The sequence below is a fragment of the Dendrobates tinctorius genome, unplaced genomic scaffold (genome assembly GCF_039654945.1).
Source record: "Dendrobates tinctorius isolate UK_male_01 unplaced genomic scaffold, ASM3965494v1 ptg000035l, whole genome shotgun sequence".
In the NCBI taxonomy this organism is placed as follows: domain Eukaryota; kingdom Metazoa; phylum Chordata; class Amphibia; order Anura; family Dendrobatidae; genus Dendrobates; species Dendrobates tinctorius.
In genome coordinates, this window is record NW_027361703.1 from 23,568,588 (window position 1) to 23,585,806 (window position 17,219).

At 38.9% G+C, this 17,219-nt stretch overlaps 1 protein-coding gene across 1 annotated transcript in view; it reads right to left on the minus strand.

Annotated features, from left to right (window-relative positions):
• Window positions 1–1,556: 1,556 nt before the first annotated feature.
• Window positions 1,557–17,219, minus strand: part of TFEC (transcription factor EC) — a 62,944-nt gene continuing 47,281 nt past the window's right edge. Inside the window, exons 5-8 of the mRNA XM_073573667.1 lie at window positions 15,743–15,799; window positions 15,359–15,434; window positions 5,961–6,108; window positions 1,557–2,030 (exon numbers count right to left, since the gene is read on the minus strand). Coding sequence (XP_073429768.1) covers window positions 1,671–2,030; window positions 5,961–6,108; window positions 15,359–15,434; window positions 15,743–15,799 — 641 coding nt within the window. The 3' untranslated portion in view covers window positions 1,557–1,670. The remainder of the gene's footprint in view (window positions 2,031–5,960; window positions 6,109–15,358; window positions 15,435–15,742; window positions 15,800–17,219) is intronic.

The window sequence follows — 17,219 nt, forward strand, 5'->3', positions numbered from 1 at the left end:
GAATATACTGAGGCACTGTTGTCACATAGGATACAGTTCAGGAGGAAGGAGGAAAAATATGGGTGCAGATATGTTCTTGGTTTTACTGCATACATCACATAGGATACATTAAGACTGTTGTATATTTATCACATATTATATACAGAGATTCTACTGGTATATGCATCACATAGGATACACTGAGACTGCCGTATTTATTACATAGGGTACACTAAAACTGCTGTATACATAACATCTGTCACGCTGAGATTCTGCAGTATTCAGTACATAGGGCACAGAGACTAAACTGTATATCAGGGACAATAGAAAAAATATAAGTATGGTATATATTTACCTCTCAGATAAATTGTGTATCAATGGAAAGTGCTCAGATGAAAAATCCCTGTTGGAGAGGGAATAACATACTTGGAAAAAAACACTAACAGAATCCCTCACTTAATTTCCAAAATTAAATAAAAGCATTAATATTTATTGAAACATCCAGATATTAAAAAATGTTAACTCTTCAAAACAGAACATCCTGGAAAAATGTAACAATGGTCAACGCATTTCAAACTAGCATATCTGTGCAGGGCTCACTCATGGCATCAGGGACCTGAAGTTTTCTCTCACTGATCTATCACTGAATTCCATTATATAGAAGAAAGTACAATATGATAAGGCTCTGGCATCACAATATATGTAGTCTGCATTCCGGTGACCAAGAGGGGAAGAGGGAATCAAGACTGCAGACAACCCAGATATGGCACATTAACTAAAACTGGTATACACAAGAGATAAGAAACCACAGGCTCTACATTATCCAGTAATAATAGTCTATGCTGCACTATTTAAGAAAAAATGTTGGAGTGCTGATTTAATGCTCTCATCTGTGCTAAAGAAGTGCCAATTGTATCAATTGGATGCAGTCATTTTCATACATTTGCCTCATTGCTTATTATCCAGTATAGCAATATTGGGGACAGCAACAACAATGGTCCCCAAATGACAATGTGCGTGGAGTATAAACTAAAATGTTAATGCTCTAATGAGTTGATCAAACGTGATTGTTCAAAACTGGTAAAATTATGTTATAGAACAGTGAAGCAGAAATATAAAATAGCAATTTCTTGGTTAAAATCCGAGTCAACTATGAAATTAGAAAAATGGAAATAAGTTCTTCACATTTGAAAGGCCACAACATTTTCATTATACTGGAGTGTAAGAATTGATACTTTTTACAGTAAATATCTGTTGCGATGGTCCTTCAAAGACCCTTAATTAAATTTGCTAACAGGATGATCCATTTACTAAAGTAGCAAAATGGCAACTTAATTATGAGGGGGAAATGTTATATTATACTTTATATGAACAAAATCATTAAGGCTTTGTCATCCCATCACCAGGTGATTTTAGCCCCAAGGTAAACAACATGATGAGCAGTATTTACTAATTGGAGCTGTAATAGTGGAAAATCACTTAGGCCCATATAATTTAACAGGTGTAAAATATAATATACAAACATGTCACTTTGACATTTCAATTTTCGAGAATGGAGCTGTTCATTCTGCATTTATTCCCTGCCCTGAAAATTGCATTTCCTTTTAGTCTCTTTGTAAAGGTATAAAACGTAAATCCTGATAGTGGATTGCTGGTTACGTGCTACTGTCTTTAGGGTCCGTACATTGAGCTTATAGTTCATCATCACCATCATCTGAGCTGAAACTGCTCCTTCTGCTGCTTCCTTTGGAAAGGTCAGGTGACGTAGCAGAAAGGAAGGGGTCTGTGCCATACGGAGACATCTCTTCTAACATCTGCTCCTTTAAAGCAGCACTAAAGGATAGGTCTGTAAAGTGCGAGAGAGGATCAGAAAATCCTGTTGATCCATCACATAAATCAGTTGCTTGTCCAATAGGCATTGGGAGTTGATGAGCATAATCTTCTGTCATATTTTCTCCATATGTTTGCTGTTTGATGACTTGTGAAGCTAATTCTACAGTAGACATTGCCGGCATTGGCAAACCATGAGCTCGGGCTTGAATTTCAAGTTCCTACAATGAAAACATTATTGTATGGAGTTTTTTTGTTTTCCTTATAACAAAAAAAATAAGAGGTACAAGAAATAAACTACATTTTTTTACAAGGGTAGTACATCAAAGTTTATCACCCTTCCTGTCATGTCTGTTAGATATTTATACTGCTGCTAAAATGACAATGCTGGAGAATATTTTCATAGTGCCTTTCCACTGTTGTCCTCCTGGAGATGTATAAATGAATTGACAAATGGGTGTTATATTGTCAAATTAGTGGTGACAGTATCAGACTGGGAGTATGTTGTACCAGATGTTTATCTATAACTAAGGCTGTCCATAGTGACAATAGGAATACTAAGGGCAGGTTCAGACAAGCATCTTTTTGGTCCAAGAGGGATCCAACAAAACATAGGATCACAACTGAATTAATGTTATGCAATGTCTGTCGGAGGAATAAATTGCCTCAACCTAATATTTGATGAGATATTGCACTCCGATTTCCATTTTCTCCTCAAACTCCTCTGATCAGAGTTTGATCATGATGTGATTAGCATAATCAGACCAATTCTCTCGGATGAAAGAATCTATGGCTGTCTACACCTGCCCTAACGCTTGGTTAACAATTTGTTCATAGATTTCCAGGAGGCATAATACTGTAATAACAAAATGCTAGAAAGAAATGCTAAAAAGATATGCTTCATAATATGTATTATTTTACCAGAAATGCAAGTATTCAGTAACTATGACGAGATATAGGTTTTAATCTATAGCGATCTTGGTCCTGAGACCCCCAGCACCTAACAAAAAAATGGGATGCAATCTCTTATCCAAGCTCAGAAATCAGCATAGATATTTCAAAATTTCCCCTGCTTTATTCTATATAGTGGTAATCATTATACTGCTAAAGATAAATTAATATTTTATTGATACCATTTTGACCTACATACAATGCTTTGATCGCCTGTTATTGCATTTTCAAACAAACTGAGGGCACTACAAATATATTTAAGTATATGTATATGGGAACACTAGACACACACTTGAAAAAGGCACAATAGAAGGGACAGACAAGAAGTGTGTAAGCATATGCAAGGATCACCATTTATAAGGAAATCACTTACATTAGATGTATTGAAATACAAAAGTACAAGCAAAGCAAAACACACACATTTAATAGCAATTAAAAGGGCCAATAAAAAAGCCAAACAGGCTATAGCCTGCTTGGCTTTTTAATTGTTTTTAACCCCTTAGTGACCACCGATACGCCTTCTAACGGCGGCAGTTAAGGGTACTTATGCCTCAGCTCTGAGAAATAAGTGTATAGCCCCCCCAGAGTTGGAATTTCTCTGGAGTCTTGGCTACAGGGTGTAACGGAGACCCCAGAGAACATGATTTGGGTTCGTTTATCGACCCCAGTGTTGCGATGGCTGTTATTAACAGAATAACGGCGACTGCAAAAAAAAGTCCGATTTTCCCATTTAACTTCTCTCTCCTCCGATATGATTGGACATCAGAGAAGAGAGAAATGGGGTCCCCTGATTCCCCCCTGGTATCTACGGTGTCCCTGGACCCTCCTGCATCTCCCAGTCACATTCCCTGGCCGCCAGTGTCTTCTTCCAGGAGAAAATGATGGGTGTATGCGCAGTGCGCCCGCCGAGATCTGCCTGCCGGCACCCGGCAACAATAGATAATTTTTCCTATTGGTTCATTTTGAGCACTGTGATAGACCCTATCACAGTGATCAAAATGAAAGAAAATAGTAAATCAAACCCCCATTTATCACCCCCTTAGTTAGATAAAAATAATAAAATAAAAAAGTATTTATTTCCATTTTTATATTAGGGTTAGGGTTGGGCTAAATTTAAGGTTGGGCTACAGTTAGGGTTGGGCTAAAATTAGGGTTAGGGTTGCACTAGGGTTAGGGTTGGGCTAAAGTTAGGGTAGGGCTAGGGTTAGGGTTATGGTTATGGTTATGATTACTGTTAGGGTTTGGATTAGGGTTAAGGGTGTGTTAGTGTTAGGTTTGTGGTTAAGGTTATGGTTAGGGTTGGGATTAGGGTTAGAGGTGTGTTGGGGTTAGGGTTGGGGTTAGAACTGGGGGGTTCCACTGTTTAGGTACATCAGGGGGTCTCCAAATGCAACATGGCACCACCATTGAGTCCAGCCAATTTTGCATTCCAAAAGTCAAACGGTGCTCCTTTCTCAGCTCTGCCATGCGCCAAAAACAGTGGCTTTCCTCCATAAAGAGGGTATTGACATACTCAGGAGAAATTGCACAACAAATTTTGTGGTTCATTTTCTCCTGATACCCTTTACAAAATAAAAAACTTGGTTCCAAAGTAAACTTTTTGTGAAAAAAGTAAAATGCTCATTTTTTCTTTCCACATTGCTTTAGTTCTCGTGAAGCACCTGAAGGGTTAATAAACTTTTTGAATGTGGTTTTGCGCACCTTGAGGGGTGAGGTTTTTAGAGTGGTGTCACTTTTGGGTATTTTCTGTTATATTGCCCTCCCAAACTCACTTCAAATGTGAGGTGGTCCCTGAAAAAAATGTTTTTTAAAATTTTGTTGGAAAAATGAGAACTCGCTGGTCAACTTTTAACCCTTATAACGTCCTAACTAAAATATTATGTTTCCAAAATTGTGCTGATGAAAAGTTGACATGTGGGAAATGTTATTAATTAACTATCTTGTGCGACATTCCTCTCTGATTTAAGGGCACAAAAATTAAATTAAAAAAATGCTAAATTTTCAAAGTTTTTGCCAAATTTTCATTTTTTTCATATGTAAACACAAGTTATATCAAATAAATCTTACCACTAACATGAATTACAGTATGTCATGAAAAAACAGTCTCAGAATGAGTGGGATACATTGAAGCGTTCCAATGACAGTGGTCAGAATTGTAAAGATTGGCTTGTATTAAGTACCAAATTGGCTCTGTCATTAATAGGTTAAATGTGTGTTTTGTTTTGCTTGTATTTTTGTATTTCAATAAAACTAAGTCATTTCCTAATAAATGGTGATCCTTGCCTATGCTTACACACTTCTTGTCTTTTCCTTCTGTTATTGGATTTTGTTGCAATGTTCAAACCAAAAAACCATAATTCTAGCATTTCATTTTTGTTTCTAATTACTTTTTTTTACCAATAAGATTAATTTACTTTATATTTTGATAGATCAGACATTTCTGAACTCAGCAATACCAAATGTGTATATTTGTTATCTCTTTATTTTGAATGGGGCAAAAGGGAGGGTGATTTGAACTTTTATGTTTTTTTTCAATATTTTTTATCCTTTTTTTTAACTTTTTACTTTTAGGAGACTTGAAGCTGCTATTATCTGATCTCTTGTTCTACACATAGCAGGGCTTCCTGGAGTACATTTCTCAAGTACACTTTTCCGAAAGCTATGCTTTGCCCATAGTGGCATTTTTTGAGTTGAGCAAAAATATTGCAGCTTATTAAGGTGTTTTATACTAGTAGTCTTGCATGGATACCTTAATAAATCAGATTCTTTGTTCTTTATATTTTTAGTATACTTACGGTATATAAATGGAGCTTAGATAACTCATCATTAGATGTATAAACTTTCACATTCTAGAAAAATATAAATTACAAACTGGATGTTCAGTTAAAAGACACTCTATACGGAACTTCTGATATTTCTCTCCAATGAAAAACATTTTTTCTGTTTCTTGTTTTATACTGTGAACAGACATAAATTGATGTCCTTGATTTTTAGCACCTAACCGAATTCAAATCACACATCTGCTCATTCAGCAATGTCAGAATACAATACAGTCATTTAAGCAATCTGTGTAAAAGGTTAAACACATTCTACCACGATAAATGGATTCAGCCGGTAATTGTTCTAATAAATAAATATCTAAAAGCCGAATAGATGGGGATAATTTTAAGAACTTTAGAACTTTCTCGTACTTAACCAACCTGAATACGCAGCAGCAATCTTCTGTTGGCTTGTTCTAATTTTTTCTGTCTATGTTCTAATTCTCTGCCCCTTTGTTGTTCTTTTTGTAGCCATTTGATGTATTCAACTGAAGCTTTTAAAATAGTTCCTTTGTTCCAGCGCATATCACTGCAAAATGGCGAAATAACCTTTTCACAATTGTGCACATCAGCAGAATTCATAAGAACTTACAAAATCTTTTACATTAACCTGAAATAATGATTTACATGACTATTATTCACTGTTAGATATTATTGCTTCTGAATGGAAATTTTAATAGAATAGTTAAGAACTCCTTATATAGTAAAATTGATCCTGGAATGAAAATATGTGTCAAAAGAAACTAATAGAGAGACTTTTTGTGAGAGAGCTAAATGTATTATGATTCTACCATTACAGTTTTTATATTTTAAGTGAAAATTGCTTTTATTATTAACTTTGAGATTAAAATCTATGTGCAGTACTTATACATTAATGGAGAAGAAAATGTACATTGCCAAGGACTTCAGATTACATTTTAAAAGATCATTTTTAGTATAATATTCTTTACATTTGACTCTTTACAGGAAAGGGAGAGTGTTTCATTGTTAAAGTAAAAAACTGTATTCTCAGCGGTGATTCTTATTTAAAAGTGTACATAATATCAAAGTACAACATCAAAGGAAACTTCTATTCTGCTATTTATTTTAGCTATGTATTAAGACCATCAAATCTACCAGCTTGAATCTAATCTTATATAAACTTAATTTTCTGTACAATGAAGTAAATGACAGGATGCAATGGGGAACCTTTATTGATAAAGGTGCATTGGTACTAAAAGTGTATTGTAGTATCACCAGAACTGGAGCAAAGAGAATGCTTCTGGTGTACAAAGGCAGGCAGGACTATGTAGAAGACAAAAAATAAAATGGAAAAATAAATATACATATATGTAATATGTATATAAAATATCATATATACAATTATAGAATGTGTGTGTGTATATATACACAGTGTAAAAAAGAGTATTTAGTCAGCCACCAATTGTGCAAGTTCTCCTACTTAAAAAGATGAGAGAGGTCTGTACTTGACATCATAGGTTGACCAAAACTATGAGAGTCAAAATGAGAAAACAAATCCAGAAAATCACCTTGTCTGATTTGGCAATATTTATTTTGCAAATTATGATGGAAAATAAGTATTTGGTCATCTAAAAACATGCAAGATTACTGGCTCTCACAGACCTGTAACTTCTTCTTTAAGAGGCTCCTCTGTCTTCCACTCATTACCTGTAGTAATGGCACTTGCTTGAACTTGTTATCAGTAGTGATAGGTGAACCCCCAATGATCGGGATTAGCGGGTTCGCCCAAGTTTTTTTGTAAAGTTCGAGCTCGCAGCTGGAGATGATGTGCACTTGCGTCTGAACCCCGAGCTTGGACTTTACAAATATGGGATGAGGCGGGGGGCTGTAAAACAAAGCATAAAATAATAAACATTATAATTATATTTATCAAGTCTCGCTGTCTCCCGGGCACAACTACTTCGGGGGCCGCTCATTAACTTCCGTGTTATTCACTCCACTGCTCGGCAATTTTCGGCTGGCATTCGCAGTGTTCGTGCAGTGACGGAAGGGTTCACCCCAGTTCATAGAAGAGCTGACATTGCTATCCATGTGCACTACAACGGAGGATTTTTTTATAATAAAGATGGAGTCTCTAAATGTTTTTTTGTTTTATTTCTACTAAAATTTTTCTTTTGTGCTCTTTTTTTATCTGCTGCATTCAAACGCAACCGCATTTTGCATTGCGTGTTCATACAAGTCTATGAATGCAATAACGCATGCATTACTGCACCTGAAAAACGCATTGCATGCAAACACAGCACAAACGTGATGTGAAAAGGCCCTAACTCTATGGTAGTGTTAACGCAGCATATAGACAAGCATCTATGCAGAGCGAGAAGCAGGCTGATACTGACAGTGACAGTCAGAGCTCACCCAAGTTTATGGCTCGGGCCATGAACACGGGTGAACGCTGACATCTGCACGAACACTGCTGGAAAAAGCCGTAGATTGCCGAGTGCAGTGAATACCGCCTGATGTTAGTGAGCGGCCCCGAAGCAGATGCGGCCGGGAGACAGCGGGATGGGAGGATGTGTCGCTGGACAGGTAAGTACTATTATAATGTTTATTATTAATTTTATGCTTTTACAGGCCCTGGACCCGAACTCTACCCGAACCGTAACAAGGGTTTCCCATGGAAACCCGTGTTTGGGACCTTGTGACGGGTCCAGAACTTTACAGTTCGAGTTCGCCCATTCCTAGTTATCAGTATAAAAGACATCTCAACCTCATACAGTCAAACTCCACTATGGTGAAGACCAGAGAGCTGTTGAAGGACACCGGAAACAAAGTTGTTGCCCTGCACAAAGCTGGGAAGACTGAATCTGCACTAGGCAAGCAGCTTGGTGTGATGAAATCAACTGTGGAAGCAATAAGAAAATGGAAGACATACTTTTCAGCATATTTATTAATGACCTTGTAGGGGGCATACAGAGTAAAATTTCAATATTTGCAGATTACACTAAACTCTGCAGGGTAATCGATACAGAAGAAGACAATTTAATATTACAGGAAGATTTATGTACACTAAAAAAGAATGAACACCCGAGCTATGTAAAACACTCAATCATTTTTATTACAAGAGTACATCACAAAATTCAATATAGATTCAATAAAGACAAAGCAAAGTTAAAATACAACAGGAAGTTACACCTAAGTGCCACATCAGAGCAGGGGAGTAATAAGTCTAGGGCAGCACGGTGGCTCAGTGGTTCGAATCCCATTAAGGACAACATCTGGAAGGAGTTTGTATGTTCTCCCCGTGTTTGCATGGGTTTCCTCCGGGCACTCCGGTTTCCTCCCACACTCCAAAGACATACTGATAGGGGATTTAGATTGTGAGCCCCATCGGGGACAGTGATGAAAATGTGTGCAAACTGTAAAGCACTGCGGAATATGTTAGCGCTATATAAAAGAAAAAAGAAAAAGTCTATATGCCTAGAAAAAGTCTAAACAGGTGTCTTGGTAGTAGCTTTAAAAGTACATAATAGTAAGGTCAAGATTCAAGGTAAATCCTTAATGTTAAATTAATAGTAAATTTTTACATAGAATGTACAGTGTTTCAATTACATATCTTATATAACCACAGTCAGGTGACACACATAATGGCATAATGGAGCCACTGGTAATGGTAGTGGTAGTGATGGTGGCTTTAAATATATATAATAATGAGATCATGATTCAAGGTAAATCCTTAGCGCTAAAAAATAAAAAACTTTTACATAAAGTGCATAGTGCCTAAGTAACATAGCTTATGGACAGTATAAATACCCACAGTCAAGTGAAAAGCAATAATATGGACATAAAGAAGGGGGTCCTAACTATAAGCTCTGCACTCAGTAGACCAAGTGGATAAAAAATTGATTGATAGAAAAAGAAAACAGGACTGCAAAAGATGTGGGAGATGGGTGACCCCAACGCGCATTTCGCTCAATGCTTCTTCTGGGGGTGTCAGAAGGACTCAGATCCTACAGTGCCAGACGTGTCCCCCTGCTTAAGCCAGTACATGCCAGGGGTAATATGAAGTTTGCTAGAGAGTATTGGGATTATCCAGAAGAGTATTGAGAGAATGTCATATGGTCTGATGAAACCAAAGTAGAACTGTTTGGTAGTATCAAAACTCGTCATGTTTGGAGGAGACAGAATGCTGAGTTGCATCCAAAGAACACCATATCTACTGTGAAGCATGGTGGTGGAAACATCATGATTTAGGGCTGCTTCTCTGAAAAGTGATCAGGACGACAGCCGTGTACATGAAAGAATTAATGCGGCCATGTATCGTGATATTTTGAGTGCAAACCTCCTTCCATCAGCAAGGGCATTGAAAATGAAACATAGATGAGTCTTTCAGCATGATAATGATCCCAAGAACACCACAAGGGCAATAAAGGAGTGGCTTCGTAAGAAGCATATGAAGGTCCTTGAGTGGCCTAGCAAGTCTCTAGATCTCAACCCCATAGAAAACCTTTGGAGGGATTTGAAAGTCTGTGTTGCCCAGCGAAAGGCCCAAAACATCACTGCTGTAGAGGAGATCTGCATGGAGGAATGGGCCAACATACCACCAACAGTGTGCACCAACCTTGTGAAGACTTACAGACAACGTTTGACCTTTGTCATTGCCAACAAAGCATATATAACAAAATATTGAGATGAACTTTTGTTAATGACCAAATACTTATTTTCCACCATAATTTCCAAAATAAATCTTGCCAAATCAGACAAGATGATTTTCTGGATTTGTTTTCTCATTTTGACTCTCATAGTTGTGGTCTACCTATTATGTCAATTACAAGCCTGTCTCATCTTTTTAAGTGGGAGAACTTGCACAGTTGGTAGTTGACTAAATATTAACTGAATATTGACTAAATATGGTATTTCCTCAGCTTCTCATATTCCTTCTTTCTAATGTTGCTGTAACTTGGCACTGTCACATTTATTATCACTGCTATTTTCTGATCCTCGTCTACTACAACAATATCTGGTTGGTTAGCCAACACCTGCTTATCCATCTGGATTTTTGAAGTCCCACAGGACTTTAGTCCTTTCATTCTCCACCACTTTCTCTAGGGTCTCCCACCTGGACTTAGGGGGACTTAGCCCATATGTTGTGCAGATATTCCTGTATACAATTCCCTCTACTTGGTTGTGACATTCAGTATAAGCTGTTCCTGCTTCCATTTTGCATCCTGCCACTATGTGTTGGATTGTTTCTGAGGTTTCTTTGCATAGTCTGCACCTTGGGTCTTGTCTTGTGTGGTAGATTCCTGCTTCTATGGATCTGGTACTTAGTACTTGCTCTTGTGCCACTATGATTAGTTCCTCTGTGCTGTCTCGCAGTCTAGCTTTCTCCAGCCATTGGTAGGATTTCTCCATTTCAGCCACCTCCATTATCTGTCGATGGTACATGCCATGCAGTGGCTCGTCTTGCCATGGTGCTTCATGTTCCTGTCCTTCCTTCCAGATCTGTTGTTGTTGCTGCCTTAGGCTTTCTCTCAGCATCTCATCTTTTGCTGCTATTTTTCTATTGTATTCCTGGATACTCCTTGTTTCATCTGTGATGGTGGCTTGGATGCTTATCAAGCCTTGACCACCCTCCTTTCTGTTGGTATACAATCTTTGGGTGTTATATTTAGAGTGGAGACCTCCATGCATTATTAAGAGCTTTCATAGCTTCCATCTCTTCTTTTGGCCAGCACACTATGCCAGCAGAATATCTGATAACTGGCAGGGCATATGTATTGATGGCATGGATTTTATTCTTCTCATTGAGCTGGCTCTTCAGGACCTGTCTTACCCTTTGATTTGGATGTTGCTGCTTTCCTTGCCTCCTCATCATGGTTACCGTATCCCTGTGAGATGCCGAGATACTTGTAGCATGTCTGTACATCTGCTATGTGTCCTGCTGGTAATTCCACTCCACCAGTCCTGACTACCTTGCCTTTATCAATCGGCCACACTTCTCCAGTCCGAAGAACATTCCAATGTCTTTACTGTAGATCTTTGTCAGGTGGATCAGTGAATTGATGTCTTGTTCGTTTTTCGTATACAGCTTGATGGTGCTTCCGCTCTTGTGCATGTATCCATAGCCAGATGCTGTAATTATCTGACTGAAGGGGTTCAAACCTACGCAGAACAGCAATGGGGACAGTGCATCACCTTTGGTATATGCCACATTTGATTTTCATTTGTGCTAGTTGTCTTGAGTTTTACTTTCAATGTTGTTCTCCATAGTCCCATTGAGTTTCTGAGAAAGGTTCTTAATTTCCTGTTGACATTGTAGAGAGCCAAGCATTCACAGATCCATGTGTGCGGCATTGAGTTATAGGCTTTCTTGTAGTCAATCCAGGCAGTGTTGAGATTAGTCCGTCTGGATCTTGAGTTTTGAGCGACTGCTCTATCTACTAGGAGTTGGTGCTTAGTGCCTCTGTGTCAGTCCCAATGCCTTAAATGTCTTTCTGAGCTAGATTCTTGCACTGGTTCATATGGTTCTGTAGCTTGACAGGATTTTCCATGATGTTGTAAGGCAGGTGATTGGGCAGTAGTTGGATGGAACTGATCCTTTGTGAGGATCCTTCATGATCAGCACTGTTCTTCCTTATGTTAACCAAGCTGGGTGGTTCATCTGCTTTGCCATGCGTTCATGTCCCACTGTTAATTTTTATAGCCAGTAGGTGTGGATAATGTCTGAGCCAGGTGAACTCTTCATGTTCTGTTGGATGTCTGCATCTTTAATGGTGACTGGTTCTTGCTCTAAGTGGTTGCTGTGTTTCATTCTCAAATATTGCAGCCACATTGCACTGGTGTTGTGTGATTTTTCCTTTTATCATCAGATTGTCCAGGTTCTTCGACATCTGATGTGGACCTTGTTAATCCGGGCGATGTCCAAGCCAGCATGACTCTCTTTGTTAGTGACACTTTCATGTTTAATGAGGTAGGCACTATAGTGTTAGTAGTCTTGCCCAAGGGCCATTACTGGTATATTGTATCCAACAGGGCAGAGCCAGGATTTGAAATCCAGTCTCCCACATTGGTGGTTGTGCACTTTAACAGCCACCTTAGATAGGTATTATAGTGTTAGGAGCCTTGGTATATAATTTATTTTTTATTTATTTTTCCACAGAGCAGAGCCAGAATTTGCACCCCAGTCTCCCATGTTATAGGTTGTTCACTTAACCATTACACTATACCAGCCATATTTGAAATACTTTCACAACAATGCAATTTTCAAGACTATCAGATAGGTTTAAAAACTGAACAAAAATGAATATATATTGCACAGAAAGTTGTAGTTATTGGTGCAGTTTTGTAAAAACTGCAGCGACAAAATAAAAAAAAGCTACATCTAGAGCCTCATTGTTTTTTGTTAAAGAAGCCCTTCCATCAAAGTTTTTATCCTCTTAATATATTCCAATCATCATATTATAAAGTACTTGCTCATTTTTCCTTTCTACTCAGTAAATTCTTTTCTTTTCTCTTCGCTACAGTGGCATGTGAATGTGTGGACATCCCTGGTCAAAATTACTGTTATTGGGAACAGTTAAGCAAGTTGAAGAAGAAATGATCTCAAAGGCCTAAAGCTGAAGATGACACATTTCCTTTGTATTTTAGGCAATATATATATTCATTTTTTTACATTTTAAAAATTGCAAAAATAAAAATGGGTTGATAAAAGGAAATTATCCTTGTTGAAAAACGGTATCTGATCTGCAGGCAGGATGTTATAGAGCAGAGGAGCTGATCAGATTGATAAACTTTTTGTTGGAAAATTTTCAGCAAAACTTGCATTTTATTCATTGAAATCCCTGGTGTTTCTATGAATAAGTCTAGTGTACAGTCAAACTGTGGCGTGCAAAGTATTCACCCCCTGTTTAAGTTTTAGGGTACCGTTACACCTAGCGATGCACCAGCGATCCCGACCAGCGATATGATGCGGTCAGGATCGCTGGTACATCACTAGGTGGTCGCTAGTGAGCTGCCACACAGGCAGATCTCACTAGCGACATCGCTGGGGACGGGGGTCGCTACTTACCTGTCAGACGCGGCGATCCTGCGTCCTCCCGTCCGGCTCCACGCGTCGCTCGTCGGCGCCACAGGAAGCGCCGCAGGAAGTGACCAACGAGGAATGGACCAGGAGCTTCTCGCGCGATTAGCGATACCCGGCTGGGAAGCCGGTCGGAGGTAAGTATCACATGCAGCGATATCGCTAGCAATATCGCTGCAACGTCACAAAATCAGTGACTTTACAGGGATATTGCTAGCGATATCGCAGTGTATAACGGGGGCTTTAGTGACTTTAGACTGGGACTGAGGTTCACCTTCCAACAACACAATGACTCAAAGCATATTGCTAAGGGTACCGTCACACATAGCGACTCACCAGCGATCCCGACAATGATATCAACGTGCCAGGATCGCTGGTGAGTCGCTATGTGATCGCTGGTGAGCTGTCAAACAGACAGCTTCACCAGTGACCAGCACCAGCGACGCCGAGCGCCCGGCGTTGCTGTGCACTTTAGTTACCAGCGCGCTGATGCAGGGAGCTGGTAACTAAGGTACACATCAGGTTTCAAAGGGACGTGCGTCATTTAGAAACCTGATGTGTACCGTAGTTACCAGCTCCCTGCATCAGCGCGCTGGTAACTAAGGTACACAGAGGGTTTCTAGGCACCGCACGGTGCTTAGAAACCCTGCATTTATCTTAGTTACCATCTGAACTCTGGTCTCCTGCCTGTCACACGCAGCGATGCGTGAGGGCCAGCGGGAGACCAGCGATCAAAGAAATGTCCAGGGCTTTCCAAGAACGATCAGCGATACCAGCTGGTGAGATCGCTGTTGCGTCACAAAACTAGTGACTCAGCAGCGATCTCGCTAGCGAGATCGCTATGTGTGACGGGGCCCTAAAGCAACACTTGAGTGATTTAAGGAGGAGCGTGTAAATGTTTTGGAGTGGCCTAGTCAAAGCCCAGACCTTAATCAAATTGAGAATCTGTGGCCAGACTTGAAGATTGCAGTTAACCAGAGGAAACCATCTAACTTGAAGGAGCTGGAACAGTTTTACCTTGAGGAATGGGCAAAAAATCACAGTGTCAAGATGTGGAAACCTCATAGAGACTAATCCAAACCAAATTGCAGCTGTAATTGCTGCAAAAGGAGGCTCTACAAAGTAATGAATTTAGAGGGGTGCACAGTTATGCACACTGAAGTTTTCAGTTATTTTTGTCCTATTTGTTATTTGCTTAACAAAAAAGAAAGCCAAATGTTCACATTTGTAGGCATGTTCTTCACATGAACTGATGCAAACCCTCAAAAAACAGTGACATTCCAGATCGTGTGGTAGCAAAACATTAAAAATACCAAAGATGGTGAATACTTTTGCATGCCACTGCTTTCAGTGATTGTAATCTTTCTTATATGACTGTTCATGTAGAGATAGCTGTCAATCACTAGTTAGACTGGACTCATATACATACAAACACCAGGGATTTCAGTGAATAAAGAACAAGTTATACTGAATATTTTCCAATAAACCTATATATATCGTTCTGCTCATCTTCTCCTTTTCTATACCAGGCTGTCCAAAGATCGGACTGCATGTACAATGTGACAGGTTCCATTTAAATTTAATGTGCAGAAAGATGAGGTTCTTCTATGACCTGCCATCTTAGCATAAACAGAATTGAACAGTTTTTCTCTTGGCGTAATAATAAATCCAATACTGAACCGTCAAGTATATATTAAAAATGTTAGAAATAAAGTAAGTGAATTTACTGTAAACTCACGGATCATTTGACTTTGGGATCAGTGTTCCAAGTTCTTTAATCCTGTAGTTAATATTATAACGTCTCCTCCGTTCAACTGAAAAACAATGAATATTTCATGAAGGCTTATTTCAGCCTTGATTTTCTAGATCCCTGGATATTTATCTGTAACTCAGTTAAAAATTAAAAGCAACAATTTAATAGGACACTTTAAGATGTTATGGGTTTTTAATAGCCAAAATTACATGGAAATTAAACAAACTGAATAGTGCATAAAAGTTCTGCTAAAGTTTTTGCAGGAAATCTAACTAATAAATTCCAACAAAGTAGTCATGCTGACACAATATAAGCTTTGATATCTCAACAATTTAAAAGGGACAATATCCAATTAATATATATCCTTACTAAGATTATGATTATCCTTCTTCTGTCGCTCTTTAGCCATGGCTCTTGTATCCGTATCTAAAAAAAACAAAAGCACACACATTAAAGGGGTTTTCCTACTAAGTTTAAAGTATATTATACTGGAAATATTCCTAATGGTGATTTTATTTTACACAATTTACTTTTATCTTTTCCAATACCAGCTGCACAGTGTCAAATGCCACTCTCCCAAATTTTGTCAAATCTGTGGTCAGGTACTTCAAATCTGGACCATAATATCAAACCAGAATTCCCTTTCTGAAAGTGGTGCTTGCGCAAAGGCTCCAGTATTTGGGATAATGACAAGGTTTAAACTTCATTGAGCATGTATTCCCACTAGGGTCAATTGTTGCACATGGATGTTACCATTGACAATGAGACGTCAAAACAAAGGAGGTGTACGGAGAAAGCACATACACAATAATTGAAATCATGAGAAGCAAATTGGCACTAGCATATTGTATTAGTTACATCATCACATGATATGATAAAACCGCAAAAACAATTGCTTGATGGATTATTCCATTAACAACCCAAAGCTTGTGGTATCCAAAACTGCTAATCCAACAGTGCAAAGAATTGGCTTGCTAGGCAGTGCTAGCTCCTCCTGACCATGCCACTCAGTAGCTCAGCCCTTTTCTGCCCAGCTTCAATATACCAAAGACATACCAAATATACAATATACCAAAGACAGCTCATACAGTGGCCAAAATTACTTTCTCATAATTCTGTTGGCTAGACAATGGAGATGAGAGCATGATCCAAGAAAGTAGCTGATAGTCAGCTTTCTTCTTGGACTGGGCATGCAAATTAAATGCTCAGTAAACAAAAGGATGGTATGGCAGTGGGAGCACACTGAGCTTGGCAAGGTATTGCGTGCTAGTATTGTAGTAAGGAGGGTATAGTGGGTGAATGAGCAGGAAGGAATGAACAATGATCAAATGGTGGAATAGACAACCCATGAATGCTCATTACCAGAGACAACGGCCCTTAGGGGCCCCGTCACACATAGCGACGCACCAGCAATCCTGACAACAATATCACCTTGTCAGGATCGCTGGTGTGTCACTACATGATCGCTGGTGAGCAGGGGGGGCCGGTCGCCGATAGCTGTCACACACAGCGATCTCGCTGGTGAGATCGCTGTTGCATCACAAAACTTGTGACTCAGCAGCGATCTCACTAGCGAGATCGCTGTGTGTGACGGGGGCTTTAGGGTGGATGTCATTGATAACATTTCAAATGAGACTCCTCTATGCATGCTCAGGTTCCAAATGGAACATCATGGTAAGTTAAAAGTGAACATTAGGGAATTAGAAATAGGTGTAAATTAAAAATATTCTTTGTTTTAAGAGGTAGACATACAGTTTTAGGTATCAGAAAACAGTTTTTATAATAAGACATGGTGACAATGACTTCTTCAAAGCAGGAGTCGTTTTTGTATTTGTTTTCAAACGTT